The following is a 26,686-nucleotide window of genomic DNA, read 5'->3' on the forward strand; positions in this document are numbered from 1 at the left end:
TTTTTGTAGAAGATGCATCTCTGGTTTTAATTTTCAATTAATTACCAAGAAGGAAAATATGCAAACACCAGGAATATTTCCCCAACACAGTAAAGTGTTCAAGCATCACAACATGGAGAGAAAAAAAAATTGAAAACAAAAATCAGGACATCATCTCAGAATGAGCAGCTACATGTGGCTGTGATTCTAAAGCTAACAAGCAGTTCTACGAATAATCCCGTTTGCATTAACCCGATACAAAAAACATGAACTGAAAACCACAAGAAGCCTAACAAGTGGACGGGAGCTGTGAGTTAAATTAGATGCTGTTTAACTGTAAAACATGCACAATTTTATCAAGATCAAGAAGCCTAACAAATAAAACCAAAGTGCCCTAGAATATGAATCTTAATTTAATAATCACCACATGTAAAAAAAAAAAATAGAATAAAAATTTCAAGTAAAGTTAAACATTCCATGAAATTAAATATGCTAGTATTTCGATTTAAGGTCTGAAAGTGAGGTTTGTCCCCCAGGTGTCCCTCTAACGTTAGGACATTCACGTTTGACTCCATCAAAAATAACACTTGATCATTTCTGTTCTGAGGTAAAAAGGCAGCATGCCACATGGAAACACAGAGTTCTGTACATGTAAAATAACAGGGTGCGAGGCGTGGATCTGTAAAGTAACGCAGTAAACAAAGGCACAAAGTCACTCATTTTCTGACAAGTCTGATCGGAGTGCAGTGATTCTCACAGACGTGCTCTGAACCTGCAAACTTTGGCTGGTTTTACACAGATTGTAGCAAAAGGTCCAACACAAGAAAAACAATGAGAATAACAGAGAGGCTGACATCTCGAGCAAAATTAAGCAACAGCACAAAAACGTTACAGAAAAATAATAAAAGTAATAAAACTAGACAAAACAAAGCAAAAAAAACCCAACAACAAACAAACAAAAAAACACAGGTAAACAGTTTCCTTTTTTGAAAAACTAAAGTAGATGAGAAGGGAGATTTCCATTTTGGCTTTTTGCGGCACCTGACCAGCAGGAGAGGTTCAACCTCTGTCGGGTCCAGTACAAAGATCTGGTTCCACAGTCACTACCAAGCAGGCATGGGTCGGCTAGTGGTATCAAGATATGCAGAGGTTAAGAAAAATAAAAGGTTAAAATCTGATTATCTGAGTGAGAAGTCAGAGAAAGTGCTGGAGCAGATGGAATAACTCCATTCTGCCCCTCTCCAACCTGTTGCTTTGCACTGCCAGTCAGCTAGCTGAAAGAAAGCTACAACATCTATAGAAGAAAAGCAAAACATTTCTGTATTAACAACTGATTTTTGTAGTGTGGAAACCAACTAATTAGCCCCAGAGAAGGTAGCCTGACTGAGTTCACTCTGCAAAAACATGTAGGCACATTTACCTGAAAATCCCTACTAATTTTTTTATTCAACATTTCAGCAGGACTATTAATTGTTGTTTTTCTTTTGCAAATATAAAGAAAACAGATCATAATTTACTTTTTTGTGTTATATTCAGGTTTATTACAGTGAAATTGTAGTACTTTTGGATAAAGTTATCACATTTTGCAAATTTACCGACCCATGCCTACTACCAAAAACTAACTCATGGAGCGTTTCGCTTCAGCTTCAATTCATTCATAAACCCAGCTGTCAACAAAAACCACAGTTACAGTAGGTGTTAGATTCACTGAAACAAGGAAAGGTTTCCCTTACATTCCCTTTACAGTCATAAAACCCTGTAACAATATGATCCATTGGGCTGTTCAGCTATAGCAGAGACTAAAGTTAAAGTACAGCAGGCACTATAGTAACTCTGAAGCACAACGTGGTGCTGCTACATTTGCTTGTTATACTAAAGAGTTTGGCACATGAAGCCAGAGATGAAACACAAACAACGAAACAGCGAATGACAAACATTCAAGAAACACTAAAGCAAAACAGAAAGAATTAAAGCAACACAAACAAAGGCAGCAAAAAAAAAGAGTCCTGCTGACGAAGCTGTAGTTAAGCTTTCAACAAAACGGATGGATAATAAAACAATGTGACTAATTTTGAGTCATCAATTATTCAAGAAACCAACAACTTTTGTGGCTTAAGCCTCAACAAATTAAATATGCATAAATCTAACAGTCCCAACGCTGCGCTACCATCTAAATCACAAATCTACCCTTAGAGGAAGCAAACTACTAAAATCACTCCCACTTACTTTCCTCCCATTTCCCTTCCTTTTCACATGAAATGGTCCCTATAACTCAGCTCTGCTTACACTAGATTCACACTTCACAATTTCATATCACAAAGCAAATGAACATAAAAAAGTATGAAACATAAATCATGATTTTCCTTTTCTAAGCAGATACACGTCCTTATCTGTAACAGTCCTATTTATAAACCTGCTAATCTATGACTGATAATAATAATAAAATAACAATAATGACAGATTGTGGTAATATTCAGTGGGGATATGTAAACAGGATGAGCACTGGGGAAATAAACACTGATAAAGAAGATGCACAAAAGCACTCTTTCGTTAGAACAGTTTTTCTCAAGGATTACAAAAATCAATAATTTAATACAGAACGGGGAGTAAACAGCCAGACCGTTAATGTGATTGGAGATGTTTTTGTTGAGTTTTAAGCCAATAAAGAAAGAAAATTCTTCACTTTAATGATAATTCTTTCTTTGTCTGTGTCTGAGCTAAGTGAAGAAGATGACATTTCACTGCATTTCTTCCGGAAATCCTCACTGAACAAATTACCGCCCTATTGAAATTCAAGAAACAGGTTTTACAAACATTATCTTTGTGTTGCAGTAACAAACCTGAACAGAAAAAAAAAATGGAAAATTTGATCAAAATAATGATATATGAGAGGATGTGGAAAACGTTAGCTTAAAAGGTCCCAGTTTCTTTTAAATCGATTTACAGCATGTCGCTGTCCTCCAAAGCAAAAATATATATAAATAAATACTTTCACAAAAAGTTGGCAATATCCTGCAAAGGTTCAGGGTTGTGCTTTGGCTAATTTGAGGCAAAAATGATGAACAAAGAAAAATCTCAGGGTAATGTTCCTGATCACTACAAAAACATAAAATCTTAAGAATTAAAAATAACTTTTTAGCAAGATATAGGAGCTTCTTTTAAATCAATAATTTATTTTTATTGATCAGAAATATACTTCCAGTGGTCAATTATTTGACTTATAGCATGGAAAAATGTTTTATTATAAGAAATCATCTTCCAGTGGAACTAGTATTTCAATTATTTATTGAAATCAAGCTCCTATATGTAGCTGAAAAGTTACTTGTAAGTTAGTTTAGTCTTATTTCACTAAGATATCTGATTGGAAACTAGATAAAAAATAGTTGGTAAGTTTTTATGTTTTTGCAGTGTTGCGACCACTTCAATACCAGAAGACTACTGAAGTAGATTCAAAAGATCTGCACTCTTATGGAACAGACCTTTAAGACCACAAATCTTCTATTCAGTCAAGAATAAAGACTAATGGAAATAAATTAGATCTAGTGCCTGCATATCTGCTTCTTTAAAAAGTTGCAAGATTAAACAATCAAGTCACCCAATAATGGTTAACGCAGCTAAGCAGTGGTTGTGTAGTTAAATTGTCTCAATTGCTGTAACCTAAAGGCACAGAACTGGTCCAGGTGGAGACTCAAGTCGAACCATGAAACTAAAATAGCCGGTATGTTATGATACTTTTCAGTTTGCCTAATTAGAACTGTTAATGATTTGGTAATTCATTCAATCACACTCACAGAAACTTCAAAAGCTGCAGAAGTAATAACCAACAATAAATATAAGCACAAAGTTTCCATCCCAACCATTTTGAAAACCGTAATTCCACGGATCTCCTTGCAATCCCGTGGAAAGTGTTCGGGTCGCAGCGGCTCTACAGAGGCAGGAGGAAGTTGGAGTTGGCCAACTTACGCTCCTGCGCCGCGGGGACAGTCTGTCTCTGACGGATCGGTTTGTGGGAGTCCGGGTCCTGAAGTGGAGGAAAGTGCTGCCTGTAGCAGAGCCAGGCGAAGGCCAGACCCAACATGGACCCGACTAACACATCTGCACGGAGGACGAGAACGACAAGTCAAGATGTAAATCACACTTTGCTTGTTTAATTCATAACTTCCTGGTTTTGTTAATGATTCTCAAGTCTGAACAGTCGGATCTGCTTCCTGTTCAGCCTCTAACAAAGAGTTGATATGTGGAGAAAAACCTTTTGTAAAAACCAGATCAGTAGACGCATCTTTGCTTATTGTAACTACCTGTAAGGGTTTATGTTTTTACTTTGGTAACTTTCTTGTTAAGGCAGCTATAGTTAAAAAGGATTAAAAAAAGACACAAAAAAAAGCAACTCAATTTTAGCTTCAGTTGATAAGGGAACAAGGTTAGTAACTGGGATTGAAATCTGTGATTTCTGTGTTAATGGAAAGAATAGTACTAATGTAATGGGCTGTGCATAATAATGGATGGAAAAAACAGTTGTAATTTTTATTTCTTCTTGTCTAGCTCTTACGTAGGTTGATGAATATATGGACGGCTTTAATGAATCATTAATTAACCGTCACTTCTGGCCTTCTCAAAATTTACTGAATGCTACAAAAAAGTTAAAACCTTTTTTAATATTAAACCTTCAATAATTTCTCATTTATGTTTACCATTTAAAAAATAATAATAAATAGTAAATACTGAAAATCAAGCTGTTTTAATTCATCTTTAAGTACCTTGCTTTGTCTCAGTGGTCTAAAAGAAAAGCCAAAAAAAGTGTTTGGTTTTTTTTAAATAAAGACGGTTGAAATCAACCTCAAATAATTACATTTCTAAGAATTAATTACATGTTCTAACTAGGGCTGTACATAATGGCTGAAAAACATACCACTATGTGTTTTATATCAGTGAACACTGACAATTATTGACTAGCTTTTTGTTTAAACTATCTGAAATACTGCCAAACTGGTGACGTGAACTTCCCTGTTTTATCCACAGTGTTATCTCCAGTTATTGTACTCGTTTTCTCCTTTCACTCCATACAGCTGTATTTATTTTTAAGCATTTATGAGGCTGCTGTGGAAGTTTCTTAGCAGCTAGTTAGTTCAATCTGGCGTGGCTAGCTGTGAGAGGTTGAGCGACTAAAGCTGAGCGACTAAAGCTAATACATCAGAGCTATGACTTATAGATAATAAGAAACAATGTTTTACTATCTGCAATCCTTTAAAAGGTTTAGTATAATGTTATTCCCCAAGTGTCAGTTTCAGAAACACATGGTGAAGTTATATTTTCTAGCCCAGAAACTCTGACCTTGCCAGTGGTGCTTGTAGTCGCAGGTTCTGGAAAGAGCGATTACAGCTGCGAGGAGCAAAGGCGTGAGGAAGGCACACAGCCGCCACGCTCTGCCTTGGCCAGCCGGACTGAAGCAGCGCAGCTTTCCTGCGATGTACAGCGCTGTGAAGCCCAAACCTGCAAAAGCAACTAAGGGGAGAGAAAAAAAAAAGAGACACGAACTGAGAAATAGAGGTGAGGAGTGCTATTACTTTTGTTAGCATTTTGAGTAACCACGGCGACGTAAGTAGCAAAAAAAGCTAGCCAAATTCAAATCAAAACAAATTCTTACCGACACTGTCTTGTGTCAGTTTAGACTGAAAACAGAGATAGTATTTTGACTCCCCCTCTGGTTCTCACTCACACATGACAGTTTTCATTGAGGATTAATTACCATGGCAACAGAACACTGAGGAGGGCAGAGCTTCCAGTTAGAACTACAGAGACGCCACCTGACTACAGGAACACCTACTACAGACAAGATGGCAGAAGAGCAAAGGAGGTAAGTTCCATACAACTCATGAAACTTGATGCCCCTAAACAGACTACCACTTTGGACTGTCAAAATAAGAGCAACACACACCCAACAAAATAAAAGCCTTCACATTTTGGTGTTTTGGGCATCATATGACTGGCTTAACCCAACCACTGTTACACAAGTGATTAGCGAGGCCTTTTAAAATGAAGCGTACTGAAAATTTCAGAATAAAAACCTCAATATTTCTCTCATTTCACTTGTTAAGCAAGGCTAAAATACGCTAAAATACAATAGGAATATTTGTTGTTAATCTGTTGCTAAGAGATGAGCGTGTTTTCTAGCAGCGAAGTGCCACGAAGTAAACATCTGATGTTTACTTTTGAAAAATTTACTAACTGTAAGTTTCTTGTGTCCATGACAAGATTTTTACCTTTTTACTTTTGTGTTGAATGTCTGTTTTATAATATATTTACCACCAATGACAAAAAAAAATAAAAAATCACTTTTCTGCTAAATTTACCAACTGCACAATTCTTGTTAAGTAGTACATAGTGTAAGATAAGTAGTATTTCAAAAGAGCAAAAGAAATCTTATGTTTTTTGAACAATAACAATATTTGTTGTTAATCTGTTGCTAAGAGACGAGCATGTTTTCTGGTAACCAAAAGTTGCGAGAGCGTCTTCTGGTAACCAAGTGCCATGAAGTAAACATTTGATTTTTACTTTTGTAAAGATTTACCAACTGTAAATTACTTATGTCTAAGCATGTAAGCAGTACTTCAAAAGAGCTTATGTTTTATAAACAATAATATTACTTATTAATTCAGTGTTAAGAGATGGCCGTGTTTTTCTGATAACAAACTGCCACTAAGTATAAATCAGACTTTTTAATTTTGTGTTTTAAAATCTATGTGCCATCAATGACAAAAAAAAAAAAAAAACATTTTCACTTCTCTGCCAAATTCAGAATTCTTGTTAAGTAGTACATAGTGTAAGATAAATAGTATTTCAAAAGAGCAGAAGAAATCTTATGTTTTTTGAACAATAACAATATTTGTTGTTAATCTGTTGCTAAGAGACGAGCGTGTTTTCTGGTAACCAAAATTTTACTTTTGCAAAATTTAACAACTGTAAATTTCATGAATCTAAGCAGACAAGTAGTATTTCAAAAGAGCTTATGTTTTAAAAAAACAATGATATTAGTTATTAATTTGGTGTTAAAAGATTTTTTCTTGTAACAAACTGCCACAAAGTATAAATCAGATTTTTAGTTTTAGAATATATTTACCACCAATTACAAAAAATAACATTTTCACTTTTCTGCAAAATTCAGTAACTGCACAATTCTTGTTAAGTAGTAAGCAGTGAAAGATAAGTAAAATTTCAAAAAAGCAGAAGAAATCTTATGTTTTTTGAACAATAACAATATCTGTTGTTAATCTGTTGCTAAGAGACGAGAGCGTCTTCTGGTAGCAAAGTGCCATGAAGTAAACATTTGATTTTTACTTTTGTAAAGATTTATCAACATGTAAGCAGTACTTCAAAAGAGCTTATGTTTTATAAATAATAATATTACTTATTAATTCGGTGTTAAGAGATGGCCGTGTTTTTCTGATAACAAACTGCCACTAAGTATAAATCAGACTTTTTAATTTTGTGTTGATGTCCTATTTTATAATATATTTACCACCAATGACAAAAAAAAAGAAAAAGAAACATTTTCACTTCTCTGCCAAATTCACCAAATGCACAATTCTTGTTAAGTAGTAAGTGGTGTAATATAAATATTATTTCAAAAGAGCAGAAGAGATATTATGTTTTTTGAACAATAACAATATTTGTTGTTAATCTGTTGCTAAGAGACAAGCGTGTTTTCTGGTAACAAAGTACCACGAAGTAAACATCTGATTTTTACTTTTGTAAAAGTAGAAATCCGATGGCATTGCATTAACATTAGCAGAAACATTAGCAGTGCACTGCGCCCCACTAGCGGTCTAGCAGTCGCCTTTTCCCTAAAATAAGCTTTTATTTATTAGCCATATTTAGCACACTGAATGAAAGAAGTCAATTACATACAAGTAACATAAGCATTTTGGCTATTTTTAGCTGATACACTAATCTTAACTTACTGAATGGAGTAAGGAATACGTTTCACACAACTATTTTGGGACCAGTTCAATCAAAATGGCCGCTTACAGGAGGAGTGTCCGCTGGGAAAGCTTTTTCGTCCCTCTATGACAACATCTGGGTCACCGCTGCAGCGCAGCTCCAAGTTCATCTGACCGTCCGGGAAACAGCGATAGAAGAAATCTGGTCTCGGCCTGAAGGGAATAAAACCAGAGGCAGGATGATGTTTTCATTGGCAGGCGAAAAAACCCCCCAACTAAAAACAACGGCAAAACGATGTATGATGAGACTTTTTACCTGCCAACAACAAGTTTGATGACGTTGGTAAAAACTCCATTGAGCACCAGAGTCAGAGTCACAGCTGGATGATAGGAGGAAACAGAACAGAGTCATGAAAAACACACGTCACCTCAAACAGGAACATGTTTGTAGAGGTTTATTTCTCACCCAGAGAGGCTTCTCTCAGATCGCCATGCTCCGACTTTCTCAACAGGTTAAAAACCAGGATTATAATCAGTGGGGTTAAAACAGCCACACTCTGAAAAGAGCAGCAGTAAATTTTAGAAACTAAACAGTCACTAAACCTGCAAAGACATCATTCTGCAGGAATAAAACCTCTTCAACCATTATCATCTGACTGAACTTCCAAAAACAGGTCAACCACGATGTTAAAAACAGGCAGAAAAACCAAAAATATTACTATCACCCATCAATAAAACCTGTTGTAATAAACAATTAATTGCACAATAAATTAAAATGAGCTGGATAATTTCTATCCCGATTAATATTTTTTGAAGGGCAATTTTGTTTATAGACTTCATAATATGTTTTATTTATGGTTTTGGTTGTTCTGTTTTTTCCATTTTGGATTTATAAAATATATATTCCAGTTCCAGTGCCAAGTGTTTTTTATCGTTACAAAATTAAAGTTCATTCGTCTTTGAGAAGGCAGGTTTGCATTATTATGTCATTATCAATATATCACTTGAAAATGACCCTAAAGCAACAATATTATTGTATATCACAATATTTTATGGTACAATTTATCATTGAAATTGCTGAAGTTCTTTTTGGGATTTTGTTTGTTTGTAAAGGATAAAAACACTTTTGGGATTTGGGTTTACAAAAATTGTAGCACAACTTCACCATTATTCTCCGCTTTGTATTGGTCCATCACAAAAATTCCAATAAAATCCATTTCAAGTTGGTGTTTGTAGCTTTCTCATATGTGCAGAAGTTCAAGGGTCATTCCCACTTTAAAAGATGAAGTATATTTAGAGCAGCTCGTACTGTTCTAGAGCTCAGGGATACATACAAACATGAGAGAGGTTGGTACATGGTCCGACTCCACGCGGTGGAACTTGTACAGCCACATCTCCTCGGCCTGGATCTCCCGGTAGAAAGGAGGGAGCTGCTCCGTCACGCTAACAGAGACACAACACCAGCATCTCAGAATACGAGTCCATAAAGCTGCACTGGAAACTACACTGTGACATCAACGGCTGTGATGTTAAAAATAAAAAAAGGATCAAACTTACAGGAACACAAACAGAAGAGCAAACCGGATGGAGATTTCCGACAGGAAACCTTGCAGCAGTCTCCTCTTCATTTTGGTTCTTGGTTTGGACTTCAGTCAACAGCAAACATCATCCCGCCACTTCTTTACTAAACAAGGGTTAACAAAAGACAAAAATACTCAAAAACTTATAACAGATCAAATATTAAGAAACTTCTAAGTTTCTTAGAGTTTTTTCAGTAACTGATTTTAATCATTGAGAATTTCATTGAATTTCACTGAAGCCTAATAAAAAAACCTCCAGTGCAGCCGACCTCTTTGAGCCATTTCCCACAGAGGCCCTAGATATAAGCTGGAAGTAATAAAACGTGGCTTTGTTGTATAATATGCAGTTAATAAAAAAGTGGCGTGGAGGAGTGTAAAACACATAAAGGCAGAAGGAGATGGGGCAAAACAGAAACTTCATATTCATAGTTTGGAGCTAAAAAGAATCTTCTTTAAGATTTTTGTTGAATAAAAATGAACACAGTGACAGACAAACATTTTACTTCCGCTTAAAATAATGCCTGTTTCCATTTTAGTTTCAACGTTTTTAAACTAAATGGAAAAATGTAAAGACAAAAGAGAAACAAGACCTTTGGACTCAGTAGACGATACTAAAGATAATTTCAGATATTTACACCTCTTTAAAAATTGATACTTTCACTGAAACTGTAGTTTAAAACTCTGCATCAGAGAAAGGATAATAACATCAGAATAGCACACAGTCAGTTGTTCAGGTCACAGTGACCAGACTGCCCTTATCTAACTAGGCAGGGTTTACTCTAGTGTATTATAAGTTTTTTTTAATGTTTGCACTTTTAAGACCTTATAGTTGGTGTTCAGGTATTAATCGTCTAGTCTTTTAATAACACATAATTATCACGTGATCTAAAATTTCTTGTCAAGTTTAAACATTTTTCCACTCAAAAAAAAGCGATGGGCCGCTGGATGAATGACTGCACCCAACCACTGGGCTTAGCAAGTTTTCTGGGGGAAATCTTGAACTAGGAATGTCCACAATTGATCTCAAGGATAGGCCTAGTCAAAGCATTTTTGATCGGTGTCAGACTCTAAAATACAAAAGCACAGCAGGTCAGCAGCCACTGACAACGTCTACCAACTGGGGGTAGCAGCTGCAAATACCAATTAATGACAAACCTAAAATTGACCAACTATGTTGCATGTATCAGTCTAGATTATTAAATTCGTAAAAGTTGTTTTAAAGCAGTTTAACACTTATCTGATACACAAATTAAAATCTTCTCATAAAATGCTAGCTACAACACTAAACATTCATCTTTTAATTAACAAACTTTCTGCTTTCACTTTGATTTTATGAGAGGCATGATCACATCTATGTACTGACCTGCACACTGAAGTAGATCCAAATCAACCTTTAATTACATTATTCAAACTTTTTCAAATATAGAGTGACATAAATCCTGTTTCTATTTCTAAGAAGATATCAAATCTTTTTCAGTTTTCTTTAAATAGAGCCCAAAATAAATGATCACTTTTTTTTCAATATGGACAACATTTGACACCCTCTTGAAGTTTTGGATCAACAATAATCTACACATGCATTTAATACAAAAAATATTTGTTTAATTAAGAAATTATTAATAAAACGTTTTGATTTTAGCTTTTAATTTTGTTGTTGTTGTTGTTTTGGGCCAGTAGGACTCTTTAAAAACTAACTTATTTCCACGTGGTTAAGATCCAACAATGTGTGTGAAATATTTCTCAGCGATTTTAGTCCATGTTGACTTAAACATATCTCAATGCTTTGATCCCACCAGGTTCTGATCCGCTCATGTCAGTCCTGCAGCTGCAATCAAGACTCATCAGACCAGGTGTGTAGGTTTGTCCGATTTTGGTGAGTCAGAGTCAATCACAGCCAGGGTTTCTGGTTCGAAAAACTTAAAAGTGATTTTAGAATAACAGACGGATGAAAGGGATGAAAATACTTTAAGCTTTTTGTATTTAATACCAGTGGTTTATCAATATTTCCATGGCTGATTGCACTTTTTAGACATCAGATGCATTATGCTTTTTGTTGTATTTGGACAGAAAGGTTTTTCAGTCTTTTTAATCTTTTTTTTTTTGTTTTCAATAAACGGGAATGAAAATTTAGCCTATTTCTGATGGAAAGTAGTATCACTGCGCTACAAAACTGACATGCAAGAAGAGCTTGTTTATCTTTCTGTAATTAAGTTGATGGGGACGGTGATTTGAGCAGAGATTGCAGTTTAACCTGCTGACTGTATGTTTTACATTTGGCCTTGCCCTCCGGTGGTTTTTAAGCACTTATGTAAAGAGTTACAATGATATTTAAGAACAGAAGAGATCCATTGTTGGCCTTAACGCTCTGCTCTTCCTGGTTGAAAGGTTGCTGTTTTTAATTCTATTCCTGCTGCCTACAGATTAATTTCCTTGGTCAACCCTTTGCCAATAAACAATTTTCAAAGAGTGGCAAATACCAGATTATTTACTGGCGTATCGATATTTTTATCTGCCTTTATGAAAACATGTTATAACTTATTTACAGAAGCATTTTCGACAATGTGTTTTAAACCTGTTAAATTGTTGTCAGGAAGTGCATTTGGGATTTCTCAAGGGGCTTAGCAGTTTATTTACACTTATAAATAAAATATGTTACATTATAATCCGTCTTTCCTCGCTGTCTAAAACTAAAATCTGGCACAAAGGCCAACATGCTGCACCTGTATACCTTCCACATCCAGGTGAGAGTGCTATTAAAAACACTCAGCTTAACTATATACATATTTAGGTAATTGTAAAAATTAAACCAATATCCAAACCAAAACCTGTCAGGATAAAAAAATTAGAAATACAAAAAAAAATCAAGTAGAAGCAGATCTGTAATAAGCTAAGCTAGCATTTGTCAAACAACAATACATCCTTCATCTGATTCATTTCCGTGTTATCATTAAAGGAGCAGAGTGTCTCAGTTACTAACCTTAAACAGGCCGGAATTCATCTCTCCATACTTGATTTAACTCGTCAATTTAACACAAAACGAGCCTCGGCATCCCTCTTTCTCTGCAGACACTGGATGTATTTGGAGAAACAGAGGTGTCACGGAAGAGGGTTGCTGCAAGTGAAGTTAACGGCTAAAACTAACACTTCCGGTTTGTGGTTTCACGATAAAAGTCCAAGTACAAGCGAGGCAAATATAATAGTTTTATAATAATAATAATAATAATAATAATAATAATAATAATAATAATAATAATAATAATAATAATAATAATAATAATAATAATAATAATAATAATCTATTTTATTAGTATTATTTCTTAATTAAAATCTACTTATTTTTTTTCCCGTCCATTTCTTTGTTGTGCAATAGAATCATCAGTCACTGTGAAACTTTTTGTTTTGTTTTGTTTAAACAGGTAAATTTCTGCCTTGAAATTAATTTTGGAATTGTGCGTTTTAAAGAATTTCATGACATCTGCATTGTTAGTTTTTTGGGCTTTTTACAGTGAAATGTTATGATGACATAAAAGTATTTATCATCTGTAATAATTGTTTGTTTAATTGTTTATGAAATAGTAGTATTACTGAGTCCTGTGTTATTTTTTTAAAACATAAAATGTGTGTATTAGAATGACCCAAACAAAATAAAGTAAGATAAAAGCACTTTATAGCCACAAATTGAATGCTAAATATAACTATACTTTAATACATTATCTTACCATTACTTACATCTATAAATAATTGATTAATTCCACATGAAACTAAACTTATTTTAGAATATATGCGTGCATATTTATATTTTTGGAGTTCTGAAAACCGGAAGTTTCGATACGGCCCACTTTACAAGTTTTGACACGTGGATGCAAGAAGCCACGTCACATTACAGCTCGCCATCTAGAGGTTACATCTACTTCTATTTTAAAAAAATAGAAAAAAAATAAAAAAATCTATTATTTACGTATTTTTCACTTTTCACATGAAACACTTAAAATATATATTGCAGTACCTGCAGGTTTGAATCCTCATGGATGTTTTATCTTTTTTATTGCTTTAAAAAAAAAATAATGATCAACAAAATTTGGACTTTTTTGGCCAATTTTTATTTTACAAAAAAACGAATTAATGTCAAAGTGAAAGCCGATTTCTACAAAAATAATGACAAATAATATAAATATGTGATTACATGTCTATTCACCTCATTAACCTATTAAGTAGACGCACCTCTGGAGTCTGTGGATGGATCTCAGTGTTGCTTGCACATCTGGATGCTGCAATTTTACTCCATTAATTTATTGAAAGTGACTGACTTGTAGAAGCAATAAAAGAGTAAAACATCCAAAGTGCTGAATATTTTTAAAAATATCAATAGATAAATGTTATATATTGCTACACAGATGGTTGAAAAGTGAAGCAGCAAGAAATGTTTCACTGAGACAGAGTACAGCTTTATTAAAGTCAAACTTCAGGCATGTCTGAACTCTTCAAACTCAACTTCAGAATGAAAAAGGACAGAATCAATATCTTCAAATAAAAAGACAGATCATGTACAAAAAGAAGAGTGTCTTCTCAACAGTCACACACATTTAGAAGCAGAATTTTACAGGCAAAAATAAAAAATAAAAAAAGAGCACACCACAGTAACATGAGTCTATGCAAATTCAATGCAAAGTATTTACAAGTTCCTCGACAATGTGTGTGTGGTATGCAGAAACACAGGTAGTTAACATGGCGGTGTGTGTTCATCCACGGTTTAATAGAAGCGACACCAAGAGAGATAGATATGACCCCAGTCAGAGTTACTGTGAGCAGGTTTCCTACGAGTCAGAAGAGATGAAGAGTGCTTATGTAGGTGAAATTATTCATTTATTCCAACACTATTTGACAGGACGTCAGGTGAGACCTCAACGACAGACGGCCCAACATTGCACAAAAAAACAAAAACAAAAAGTCGTCACAGTGAACTGAAACATTCCCTTTGACAAACAAAGGGGAGAGGGATCGGGTGTTCCTTTGTAGATTTGAAACAAAAATCAGAGTTAAGGGTCACTTAAAGGAGAAAATAAAAACATAAAACCAGACGGTGAGACGATTAAAGCAGTAACACTTCAGCTGCGTCAGCTCAGCAGGGCAGGAGGCGACCAACTGGCACAAAGATGCGAGTGCGATCATGCGATCTGCAGGTGCAAAGAAAAACAAACAAACAAAAAAAAAAGGCTGCTTGGGTTTTTCTTTTCTTCTCTCTTTTTTTTTTTTTTTTTTTGCAGAATCTCTGTGCAATGTGGTGAAAATCAAAACAAGAGTAACAAATACAGCCAAACATTGGCATGGATTGGAATCCTCTGATGTTGGAAGCATGCACTCCAGCTCGACAACAATCACCATTACAACAAAAACAGAGGCTTCAGTGGGAATTATACAACCACAAAAACCAGAAGACATTCCCTCGAGCAACAAGGAGGCTGATGTGAGAAAAGCAAAGACATACAGAAACATCAAGTTTTAAGTTCGCAAAGGAAAGTGCCTTAATGATGCACTAACAAAGTACTATTAAAGCAAAAAAACAAAAAAATAAAACAAGAGCGTAGAGAATCCATTACCTTCAGCTCTGTGGATTAGTTTTATCATTAGCTCAACTCCAATGAGTAATTTTCAGATTATTCAATTTGTAAAAGATTTGAGGTGAAAATGTAAAAACCTCCAGCAAAACTGGAGTTAAAAAGAAATATCCTAATTATTTCCTTTTTTTCCTACGTTCAGCTACAAGTTTAATAGGGAAAAAGAAAGCTTAAACTACAGGAGAAGAGCAAAAATAGTCCTAAAAATAAATCTTTCAATACAATTATCTGCAATTCATCCAGGTCTTAATTATGTGACTCCAGCAACATAAAAAGGGGGATTTCACGTAGAATATTTTAGCCAAAAACTGCTGAAAAGCTGCAACATTGGCCCTGCTGAAAATCAAAAAACAAAAGCAACAGCAAGTTTAAAGACACTTTAAAGGAAAGAACATGGCAACATTGGCACTTTTTCACCCTGTGACCCCCAAAAATTTCTTCCATGGGCAAAAACAAAGAAGAAAAGCAGACATGTTTACAGAAAATTCTCTCATCCTGTCATGATTACATTTATCTGCAACAAAAAACCCTGGCATTTCAATACCGAACTGCGTTAAAACACCGATTACAGTGATACATAATACAGGCCGACGAGCAGCTGCTGTCACCAAATGTGGAATCATTACACCAAATGTAAGAAAATGGTTAGATACAGGCATAAAACGTAAAACTCCCCGTGTGTGTGTGTGTGTGTTTTATCTCATTATTTCATCATCTATGTTCGTTACACGTTGGTGAGAAGGGAGACGAGTTACTGCACTGGTGTTTGAAAAAAAAAATCTGTATAAAATGCGGTGCAATAAATACAAAAACTTTAGTTCTGACTTGATGAGCGATTTAAAAACACTGTACAGAAGTGTGTTTTTGTACATCATACTGGACTGGTTTGCTGTTTCACCATTGCTTCCTGCCAACAAACAAAAAGAAGTGCCTCTGGAGGATTTTTTTTCTCTTGTTTAAATCCAAAGCTGGGGCGGCAGTTTATTCCTATTTGGGCCCCCCTCTGTCTAAAACAACAACAACAAAATAAACTCCTAGCAATCAGGCCACTTTTGTTTAAAAACAAAGAAAAAGGAGACCTAGCATTCACAATGTTTCCAACTAAGAGGCAAAAACAGTCACAACACAGATTAAACTCCAATGTCATAACAAGAAGAGGTATCAGTTTTTTGAAATACTTGTCCTGTCCGTGTATTTCTGTGTCTGCCCGTGTGAAAGTGCTTTTCATAGGTTTGGCAAAAACATAAAAAGAAACACCGTCACAGTTCACGGGTGAAATGAAACAACTGAAATGAGCCGCAACCCTCTGCAGCGTGCCGAAAATTAAAACTTAAGGCTTATTAACAATACTTGAAACACAGCACCAGTGATTACAAGCTGGCTCCTCCCTCCGCTCTCCATTTACTATACAGGAAACGGGAATTAAGTAAAGGACGCGTGAGAACTTTAAAAAAAAATCCCCAAAAAACCAAGTTCTTGTTCCAGACCCGACAGAAGAGCCTCCGCCGTCCTGATTTTTAAGTACTTTACAATATGGTGAGCCAATTATGTACACAATGGCGAGTGGGACTGGCAATATGAAATCACAAGTACTTCTGTAATGTCATACCATTACACTATATACCATTATATTTCACCTTAATAGGACTATTTTCACAAAGAGGTCTGCGTAATGTTCAACACCGAAACAAACAAACGTAATACACCACTCACCGAGATGAAGTGAGAGAAATCTGTCTGTAAACATTGACAAACATAGATACTGTATATAATTATATTCATCTATACCCCATAAGTATATTAAAAAGCATGTTCAAGGAAGATTGGAATGTAGTGTGGTCCTGGAAAACAATAAAAACAAACAAAAACAAACAAACAAAAAAAAAAAAGTAAAATTGCACAAATTTGGTCATTTTTCCGAGTTCTTTTTCGACCATAAAGAAGAAGGAGGGTGGCGGATTGTGTCAGAGGCAATGAAGAAGAGCTGCCTTGTCTACGTCGTTTACAGCAGGGAAACGGGGGAGGAGAGCAGCACGGCGGGTGGAGAGGTTCGACGTAGCACCTTCCCTCCTCCTCCTCTTCCTCCTCTTTAACCTTTGAGATCTTCAGAGCGCCGAAGCACGGCAACACTTACAGGACTGTGGAAAAAGTGTTCGCCTCCTTACAGGTTTCTCTGGTTTTTCTGTCACATTTAAATGCTTTAGATCAAATAATGTTTAATATCAGAGCTAAATAATCTAACTGAACACAAAATGCTGCTTTCAAATGAAGATATTATTTACAGAGGAAAGAAGAAGCTGCTCACAGCAACCTGAGTCTATGTGAAGACGTACCTGTCTACACCTGATAAATCATCAATTAACAGGAAATTAATCCCAGGTGATCAACAGTTTAACAGATTAAAATAGGCCAAAATATCTCAGAAACCATCTTATCAGTCTGATAATGGTTACAATTATATTTCTATGGATTTTAGACTCACTGGAAAAACACAAAACCTTACCAAGGATTTCTGGTTTCTAGTGCAAATATCTTATTACACTTCAATTAAGACAAATTTAACTTATCAAGATATGGAAGCTTGTTTTAAGTAAATAATCCCTTGATATTGATGAGAAAGTGCTAGCTCCATCGGCAAATAATTCCACTTATGGGAAAATTGTCTTGTTAAAATAAACTCGTACGTCTTCCTGAAAAGTTACTTGTAAGTCAGTTTGGTTTTATTTCAAGTGCAATAACATATTTGCACTAGAAACCAAAAATACTTGGTAGTATTTGGCGTTTTTTGCAGTGTTCAATGTAGAAAACATGGAAAGGTGGTATCTCCACATCTGAATGACTTAAAAAGGTTTGATGAAGGTTTTTTTCCAAGAGGTCTGGTTAAAGTCTGGAGCTCATTCAGATGGAGAAACTATGACATTAGCAAAGAGGAATATAAAAAATGTTTATATCCAAGTATTAGTGAGAAATTATTTTCCTACCTTTAGCCAGGTTCCTTTGATTAGCTTTCCCCCCTTTAAATAAATCAAATCATCTTTTGAATGAATGTTTTTGGATTCAAACAGATTGTGCTTGATATTAAAATTTGCCTGATGATGCAAAACATTTAAATGTGACAAAAAAAGCGCCAACAGTAAAAGAAGAAGAAACGCAGAAAGGTCTGGGCCCTCCGGAGGGCGCAGGCGAGCTGTAGAAAGTGTAACTATTTTTTATCTTTTATGGCGAGAGAGGAGAGAAAACAGCGCATGATTATGCTCAGTCACCTTCCCGTGTCGTTCCTTCAGTCGCTCTGCTCTCTCTGCCAACAGCATCAGTTCATCAGCGTGTCCCAGCCGCTAGCGGCGGCTATCGCACCGCTTAAAAAACAGAAAAACAAACAAGAACAAACACAAACACCCTTTGTGAAGTGCGCCGCTGCAGACGTCAGAGAGCACTTCGCTGGGAATGAGGTATAGTGGAAGTTGCGGCTTCACTCTTTAGACTCCTCTTTGACCCTGACGGGGCTCCGATCGAAGCGCCGCGGCTGGGTCGAGCCGGAGCCCAGCGGACTGAGCGGGTCGTGGTTGGAGCAACAGAGGCGGTCGTCCAGAGCGGAGGTGGTGAGCGCCCCCGCCTCATGGTCCCGGCAGAATGAACGGGGGCAGAAGTCGCAGAGTGACGAAGCCGAGGCGCCGCATACGCTGCAGTCGTGCCATGGACATTCCCAGCGTCCTACAGAGGACAGAAGCTTGAAGATAAGGTTCGAAGGGCAATACAAAACATGATCATTACAGTTTTTGCACAAAATCAGTTGTAAGTGATGAGAATTGACTCTGGTCAGTTCTCACTACTGTCTGATTTTACAGCCTCATGTCACTTTAAATCCAAATAAGTTGCATCGTCAGAGCCAGTGTCCTAAAAAGGCTCAACATCCTGATAAAGAAGGCCGGTTCCCTTCTGATTCTGTTCTGGGGACGCCCCCAACTCAACATTAACATTCGTACGTGAAAATAACTGCAAGCAGCAGCGAAAATATACAAAAATAAAAAAAATTAAAAAAAGCAAAAGTGGAGCCTTCTGCAAGACCAACAAAATGCAGCAAGAGATTTCTGAATGGTAATCAGCAACAAAACACTCGTTTTTTTCCAGCAGCTATTGTTCAGCGCACAGAAAACCAAATGACCAAACATGCTGGAGTTCAGCTGGGGTTACTAGGTAACCTGGCTGGCCTCGCTGGGGTTGCTAGGTAACGTCGAAGTGCCCATAGAATGTTACCCAACAATTGGAAGATTTTTGAACAGATAATTTCCAGATACCAAAACCCTCAAGTGGTCTTTTTGAGCACTTTGGCCGTTTTTAGAGGCAGCAGAGACCCAAATGAAGACATAGAAACATCCATGATGTAAATTTTACCCATTTTGTTGTTGTCACTGAATGTTTTAAGGCTCTTCTTACTGATTTTGAGGAGAAATTATCGTCCGTCTGTAAATGTTTTGAGAAATCTTTTAACAAATTTATTCACGACGGCACTAATTTTTCCTGTTTTGCTGTAAATGTTCTGTAAACACTGTGTGTTGCTGCCAGTCTTGCTCAAGATTCTCTTGCATGATGTATTTTTAATCTCAATTAAATTTTTCTGTCAAAATTCGAGTTAACAACAAAAATTGATGAAGGCTGTGTTTACCGTATGGCGGCTTGGTGAGGTTGAGACACAGCAGGTGATACGCTTTCGGACAGTCTTTCCTGTCGCACATCACCAGCTCTCCTCCTTCTCCGCAGCAGAAACAGACGTACTCGTGCGTGTGTTTGCCCTCCGGCCGCAGCTTCCGCTTCTTGGGCTTCAGCTTGGCGTTCTTAGCCTTCTCCTCCTTCTCCATCACCACGGCACTCTGGAGAAAACAAAACAAAAGACGTCAGGTGAGAAGTTTCACCAATCTCGGGTTTGCCTTCGGGACGTTCGGAGTGAACGCGCTCACCGTCGGCTGAACGCCGAGGAACCCAGAGCAGTTGTCGGATCCGCAGTGGCAGGACATCCTCCGGTTGCCCACACAGTGTAGGTTGTAGTTGAATGTTAGCTCTGTGCCTGCAGACGAACCCACAGCAAGTCCCCCAGTAAATGTTGCGTCTGTCATGAAAACAGCTGCCACAGATGCTCCGCCCTTCGACTCACCGGCGTCGATGTCGCAGAGGGCGAAGAGCCCGATGCGAACGTCTCCGTTCACCGTCCACTTCTGGGTTTCACAGTTGGGGCTGCAGCTGTGGTTCATGAAGCGAGAGGAGTTTCCTTTTGGGCCGGCGTCTATCACTCGGTCCTGTCCAGCAATATCGAAAAAAACAGAAGTTTTATTCTTCTTTTAAGTTACTAAAACTTAAACTCATCGTCGGCTTTGATGCCATGTTGTTTCAAAGCTCTTAAGGATTTATTTAAACTGCCGAGCGTTTCCACTCTCCAGAGTTTCGACGTGGAGTACACAAGTTTTAATTTAAGGGGATTACCTCTAATCCACAGAGTTAAAGCTGTACATAAAGATTCAAACATTTCATAAACAACATCTAATATCTTTTTCAGTGTTCCACCAAAAAGCCAAAGAGTGCTTATTAAAGAGTTTTTCAGCTAAAAATAAAACATGGAGAAAAAAAAAACACCCAGAAGACGTTTTTACGGCTGAAGGTTTTATGAACATAGAAACATTTTATAACGTTCCAGGCATTTTCCTTAAGAAAAATCCTTCTGTTGGATAAGTTTTTCTATTGCAGCATTACTAATGATCTGTTTGCTGCCATTTTATATGTTTTATGGAAGCATTATGCTTTTTCAGTGTTTAAATGAAAGTGTTTATTCAGTTACTATTTTACAACATTTTATGATTAATGGTTTATTTATGTGATCTATCAACATGCCAGAGTTTTTATGACATTGATTAATTTCCACGTTCCCACAGCAGCATCTTTACCTTGGTCAGGGTGAGCATGTAGAAGTTGGTCACGTGATTTTCATGGGCTCGTTTGATTCGCTGCTGGCATTCCTCCGAGTCTATAACCTCTCCCACGTATTCAGTCACAAAGTCTCCCTGAAGGAAACAGAAAACGTATTTATTACACTTTTTATTACACTAGGCATAAACCAGACGTCTTTATCTGACTAATCAGTCGTGAGCAGATTGACTGACAGGTTTTGATTTCAGCAACCTCTGAATTACGTCAATAATTTCAGCTTTACATTCAAACACATAATTATGATCAACATTTGTTTCCACTATTGTGTATCATCATTTAGTTAACTAATTATAGAAATAGGTCTGTCAAAATAAATACGATAAATTGATACGATAAATTATCCCAGTAGTTATTGTGATAAACGATACTGTATAAATCTGTTTAAAGAGATATAAATCTGTTAAAATATTAATAAATAGCTGTGGTTACATTGGAGTAGTACTTTTTAAAATTAAATAATACAGAATATCTTTTGATGCTATGGTGCTAATTTAGTAGTATTTGTATTTATGTACAGCAGTAAATGCCGTATAACGTGACATAAAATAAGGTTGAAGCAGCAATGCAGAAAAAGTAAGAAATACTGCCACCTTAAGGTGGGCGTTAGTAGTCACATGTTCTTGACTATTTTTGTAGAAAATTTAAATAAACTCACAATTATGGATTATTGCAAAAAAGTGTGGGGATATACTGATTTTAACTAATTTAACTAAAATTGGTAGATTTTAGTTTCCGAAATCACAGTTAAATTGATTTAATCAATTTAAATCAATTGGAAGATTTTTGAACAGATAATTTCCAGAGAGGAAATTTCTGAAATCACAGTTAAAAAAAACTGGAGGGACAGTAAATAGATAAAACCTGCTTTGATTTGATTGATAAAATTATATTTAAGCATTCAACTGTTATCTTGAATACACCATTTATGCGCCCCCTGGAAATTAGAAGGCCACATAAATATCTACGGCGTGCCGGATTTGGCCCTCGGGCCTCGAGTTTGACACATATGGTCCAGACGTCGGGCTCAGCTCTCACCTTGCGGAGCGTTTGGTTCGTTCTGAGCCCCCAGCCGCAGCCCTCCGTCTTCACCACCTCAGTTTCTGCGTACAGCCGCTTGGAGAAGCACTGATTCTCACATCGGTCTCCTGCAGGACACACCTGATGCAAACAAGATGGAGGTCACACTTTGGGTTTTAGTCACTACAATGTTACACTGTAAAAACACAAAATCTTAACAAGGATTTTCGGTCTAGTGAAAATATTTTATTGCACTCGAAATAAGACAAAACTGATGATAAGTAGTATCATCCTGCTACAACTTCCAGTTGTTTTCTTCATCTTTTTTACCAGCAGTAACATCTGGTTGTTGATCATGTCAATTGTGTGATGCACAAAAAAAGTGTTTCCATTGCACGGTTTGAGAAATGCACAAATTTTGTAGCAGCTGTAAAAAACTCCATCTCATCCCAGAGTAAAAAGCTTTTTATCAAAAAAAACAAACAAAAAAAAAAAAACACAAGCTTTTTTTAAATTGATGTGTTTCCGTTAAGCAAATTAAATTTTGGAATTCTAAATTTTATGGTCAGTGGAAATGCAGCTGCTTGCCAAGCAAAGGGGACACAAACCTGCGGGTGACACTCGTACTGCAGCATACGGTTGAGACACTGGGAGTCAAGGCTGCAAGGATGCTCCTCTGTCGGTTTGCAGTTGCATCGAGGGATTTCTGACAAGTCGGCCACGTGCATCTGCACCTTACCCACTGGCTTATTGGACTGTTACAGGAAAAACAGCAGAATAAAGCCACTTAGATAGAGTCTACTGAAGCGTTTTTGTGTATTTTAAGACGTTAATGGGATGTAAACCTTGATGATTTTGTATGGCGGAGGTTTGCGGGAGTTACGCTCCTGCTCCAGTGCTTCCCTGCTCTCCCTCTGAGCCTTGAGCTCCTGAAACCGCCGAGCTGCTTCTTCCAGAGCTGAAACATGAACAGCGTCGCATGAAATCCCTTCAGCTGTGTTGTGAGGCAACAGAGACCCAAACAAGTTCAAAAAAGTTAAAATCTCACCTTTCTTGAAGGTTTTGTTGATGTTGATCTGACCCGTGACAAAGTTCTTGTCGTTCTCTACATATGGGAACACGCGGCCCTGGTTGATCCAGTAGTAGTCGTGGGAACCAAAGAAGAAGACCGGGAAGTCGCCGATGTCGTGCCGAAGGCTCTGGATGTTTGACGGCACCAAGCGAGGGTTGCAGATCTCAGCCGGCCACCATCTAACCAGGAACGTCGAACGTAACGAGACGAAGAGAAGGATTAGAAAAGTAATTACAGAGAGTGGGATCGGTGGTGTTTTATTTAAAAGAGACCTTGAACAGGTTAGGATAGATTTATGAGCTAAACAAAACATATTCATTACATTTTTTCACAAAATCATTCTTAGATCATGAGATTTTAGTCTGATCAGTTTATTTTGAGCTCTTTGGGGCTCCTGTCACTTTAAATCCAACTCAACGTTTACACTCACATGTGAAAATGGCTGCAAATGTTTTATACAACCGTCTTTTCTGAAAGGTAAATCAACAACAAACCATCTATCTCGTTCAGCAGGAATGGAACAGCTAATACGCCGGTAAAACCAGCTCACCAAATCTGCTGGAGCTCTGCTGGGGTTGCTAGGTAACGGGCGGGGCAATTTTTAAAAGCCCTTTTAAAATCAAATTGAAGTACAAAAACGTGCAAAATGTGAATTCTGTATAATGGGTTCCATTTAATTGCCCAATGTTTGTTTGAATTTAATTAGAAAATAAGCATTTTTATACATGATGCAGTAAATAATTTGATCTTCTTAAATAGATTGATAATTACATAAATCCGGTAGAGGATTCTAATCTGATGTTATTTCATTTATCTAAAAATAGTGCCATAAACTGGGATTAACCTGATTCTACAAACAATTGCGTTTCTACACAATTATTCAAAACTGATTTAGTTTTTAGATGCTGCTCATTCACATGTGCTTTTCTGTTTTTCATGCTGTTGGAGGAATTGAGGTAACAATTACTGAATTAAACCATGAATATCTGAGTTTGGAGTCTTTATTTAAGGCAAAGTTGGACAGAGATTCCTCCTCCACTGAAGGACAAAAACAAATGAATTTCTGTATTAGTCATCTCAGCAAAGCTCACAGTGTTTACATTTATATTTGCTCCAATCAGCAGGACAAAACAAACCCACATGCCTCTTTTACAGAGACCAGGTGTTGCAAACGAGGTTAATTAAATCATATCTCCTCTTGGTTCATTTCAGGAAACATTTAGCTAAACAGTTTCCAGGAAAACGCAGAACATCCATCCTAAACATCACATCCTGTTTTATTTCAGAAAGTGACTCATTTTTTAAAATCTAAAAATGAAGAGTAAAAATCAGTGAGTTTTTGAGAGGCTGATGTCAAGAGTTCATCTTTAGCTGCTTTCTTTCACCTGCCAGGTTCAGATATTACAGGTACGCAGACTGAAGGCTTTCTTTTTCCTAGGGATAAAAGCAGACGATGCCAAAATGTTCTTTTTTTCACTTCTCTTAACAATGACAGGGTAAGAACTACTGCAGCATTTATACAGAAAGTGAATGCTTTTAGAGTGGTCTTAATGAGTGGTTCTCTAATACATCTAATACTCATACATTTTTTTTGGTCTAGTCTTTCCACTCAACTAGGAGAATATAAACCACTGCAGCATTTTATTACAACCAGCCTAAATAACATTGTGTCAGTTCCACTTTTACTGCCAAATTAGCTCTGGATCCAACCAGATCCCTCAAGGTGTGCTGTGTTATTCTAGATGTTGGCAGCAGGTCTTTTAAATCCAGTGTTCATGAGTTGAAGCCTCCGGTTTGTTTAATGACTATGATCTGGAGAACCTGGGCGCCAAGTCAACACCTTAAACCAAACCTTTCGTCACGTAGGCTAAAACTGTCAAGTCAAAAGTACTTAGGGGGCAAGAAAATATTTTAAAAAACTGAAATCAAGCAAATATAGTCACCTGATTTTTTGCTTTTGTGGAAAGGGATGGTATTCATCGTAAATCTGAACGTTAGAGGGGCACCCTTATGTACTTTCCAGGTACGTTGTGCCACTTTGTAATATAATCAAGTTGTTAAAAAATGATCTATGTATTAAATATGACTTAAAAGTTAATTGAAATTGGGCCTCTGTCACTTTAAGAAACACTATCTTCAAGATGTCATCAAATCTTTCCTCTGTTAACCCTTTAACAATGTTTTTGCCAGTGTTGCAATGAGAAGCAGCTCATATAATGAGATGTCCAGTTCTAGGTGTTTGCTAAGTGCTGCTGGCTAGTCTGAAGGAGCAGAGTGGGGGGAGTCACAGAGGAGAGCTGCTCTGTGAGGAGATCAGAAACTGCAGCTCAGAGACTGAGCTGCAGCTCAGAGACTGAGCTGCAGTTTCTGGGACAATTTATTGTCCAGTTAAGTTTATCGTGATGCGCCTCGGTCCACCCAGGCGTTTTCCACGGCTGAATGGTTGCCATGGGAGATTAAAGGATTTCCCAAACATGCATGACAGAATCAAAGCAGAACTCCAGCTATGTTTTTGGTGATATAGCTAAAAAGAAAAAAAACAACAGATTTTACATATGGTAATACTGCCCCTTTAAGAATTTTCCACCTTCGCTTTATTAAAATTAAAGACATCTAATTTTTCCCAAATACTTTTTCCCCTCTTGACTCATTTCTTGGACGACTACTTTTTACTTCTGCTTGAGTACAAACATGTTGAAGTAGTGCTACTCTTACTTGGGTAGGTTTTTGGGGGACTCTACCCACCTCTGCTTAAATGTAAACACACACTGACAGACGTCTAACCCTCACCACTCTACGATCGATGTGCTCTGCCTACCTGTAGTTTCCAAGTTTGACCCAGACAATTTGTTTGTAGTGAGGCTTCTTCCCCGCCCTGCAGTCGCTGCAGGACCACGCGCCTTCGGGCATCTCCATCTCCAGACACTCCGGATGGAAGGAAGCTGGGCATGAGTCGCAGCACAGCAACTTTCCTCCTACATTTGGATGGATGTAAACATGTGTTTGTGCGTGCACATGATAGTGTGTGAGTGTGCGTGTATGTGTGCGTGTATGTGTGTGTGCATGCGGATGGGAGAATGGGTATGCAAAGAGAGGAGGAGTGTATGATTAGGTGGAGGCACATCAAACACCTGGACAAACTCTGAATCTCAATTGCAGACAAGCCTAAGCAGGAAATAAAGAATGAAATTATATTTTATTCAAATTTAGGACAAGAAAAAACTTTTTAATTGAAAATTTGGTCATTGTTTTGAATAAAAACAAAGATTTTCATTTGACTGAAGGTTCCAGTGATGGCAACACTGCAATAAAATCTTATACAAGCAACAGCTTGTACTGCAGCAGTTCCAGCATGTCTGGCAATCAGATTCAGAGCACTGTACCAAGACCAGTCTATGGGAAATACATGCGGCAGCACTGGAATAAAAAGTCAGCCAGCAAAGTAGAAATTATTCAGGATTATAATCAAACACATTATCTGCAGTAAGCAGGCATGCAGTCCTGCTAGAG

The 26,686-nt window shown here is 37.0% G+C and overlaps 2 protein-coding genes and 1 long non-coding RNA gene across 8 annotated transcripts in view; 1 reads left to right on the forward strand and 2 right to left on the reverse strand.

Annotated features, from left to right (window-relative positions):
• plpp5 (phospholipid phosphatase 5) lies at window positions 1–12,654 on the reverse strand. Of its 2 annotated transcripts, XM_044108726.1 has the most exons (9): window positions 12,474–12,654; window positions 9,474–9,600; window positions 9,251–9,359; window positions 8,383–8,473; window positions 8,233–8,296; window positions 8,005–8,129; window positions 5,311–5,481; window positions 3,943–4,074; window positions 8–2,761 (listed from the first exon to the last, which is right to left on the reverse strand). In XM_044108726.1, exons 2-9 carry the CDS (start codon window positions 9,542–9,544, stop codon window positions 2,754–2,756), a joined length of 771 nt encoding a protein of 256 aa, XP_043964661.1. In that variant the 5' UTR covers window positions 9,545–9,600; window positions 12,474–12,654; the 3' UTR covers window positions 8–2,753. The 2 variants fall into 2 exon arrangements, with proteins under 2 accessions (XP_043964653.1, XP_043964661.1); XM_044108718.1 differs by having other exon boundaries at window positions 1–4,074; window positions 12,474–12,652.
• Window positions 5,496–26,686, forward strand: part of LOC122826629 — a 28,006-nt gene continuing 6,815 nt past the window's right edge. Inside the window, exons 1-2 of the long non-coding RNA XR_006369831.1 lie at window positions 5,496–5,833; window positions 11,293–11,346. This is a non-coding gene — a long non-coding RNA (uncharacterized LOC122826629). The remainder of the gene's footprint in view (window positions 5,834–11,292; window positions 11,347–26,686) is intronic.
• nsd3 (nuclear receptor binding SET domain protein 3) overlaps window positions 13,920–26,686 on the reverse strand; it is a 36,755-nt gene continuing 23,988 nt past the window's right edge. For all 5 annotated transcript variants that reach the window (XM_044108684.1, XM_044108666.1, XM_044108704.1 and 2 more), the window contains 10 exons: window positions 25,995–26,151; window positions 23,153–23,355; window positions 22,950–23,062; window positions 22,713–22,859; window positions 22,123–22,245; window positions 21,045–21,161; window positions 20,261–20,402; window positions 20,067–20,173; window positions 19,775–19,979; window positions 13,920–18,822 (listed from right to left, as the gene is read on the reverse strand). In XM_044108684.1, coding sequence (XP_043964619.1) covers window positions 18,581–18,822; window positions 19,775–19,979; window positions 20,067–20,173; window positions 20,261–20,402; window positions 21,045–21,161; window positions 22,123–22,245; window positions 22,713–22,859; window positions 22,950–23,062; window positions 23,153–23,355; window positions 25,995–26,151 — 1,556 coding nt within the window. In that variant the 3' untranslated portion in view covers window positions 13,920–18,580. The remainder of the gene's footprint in view (window positions 18,823–19,774; window positions 19,980–20,066; window positions 20,174–20,260; window positions 20,403–21,044; window positions 21,162–22,122; window positions 22,246–22,712; window positions 22,860–22,949; window positions 23,063–23,152; window positions 23,356–25,994; window positions 26,152–26,686) is intronic.

This window comes from Gambusia affinis, linkage group LG03, assembly GCF_019740435.1.
Source record: "Gambusia affinis linkage group LG03, SWU_Gaff_1.0, whole genome shotgun sequence".
Taxonomy (NCBI): domain Eukaryota; kingdom Metazoa; phylum Chordata; class Actinopteri; order Cyprinodontiformes; family Poeciliidae; genus Gambusia; species Gambusia affinis.

Bases quoted from the DNA above. Each gene is read 5' to 3' on its own strand.
- plpp5 (XM_044108718.1), bottom strand. From the start codon at position 9,544: ATGAAGAGGAGACTGCTGCAAGGTTTCCTGTCGGAAATCTCCATCCGG. The intron at 8,130-8,232 runs GTAAAAAGTCTC...TATTCCCTTCAG, and splicing joins ATCAAACTTGTTGTTGGCAG to GCCGAGACCAGATTTCTTCT. The intron at 5,482-8,004 runs GTAAGCGGCCAT...CTCTCCCCTTAG, and splicing joins TCCCAGCGGACACTCCTCCT to TTGCTTTTGCAGGTTTGGGC.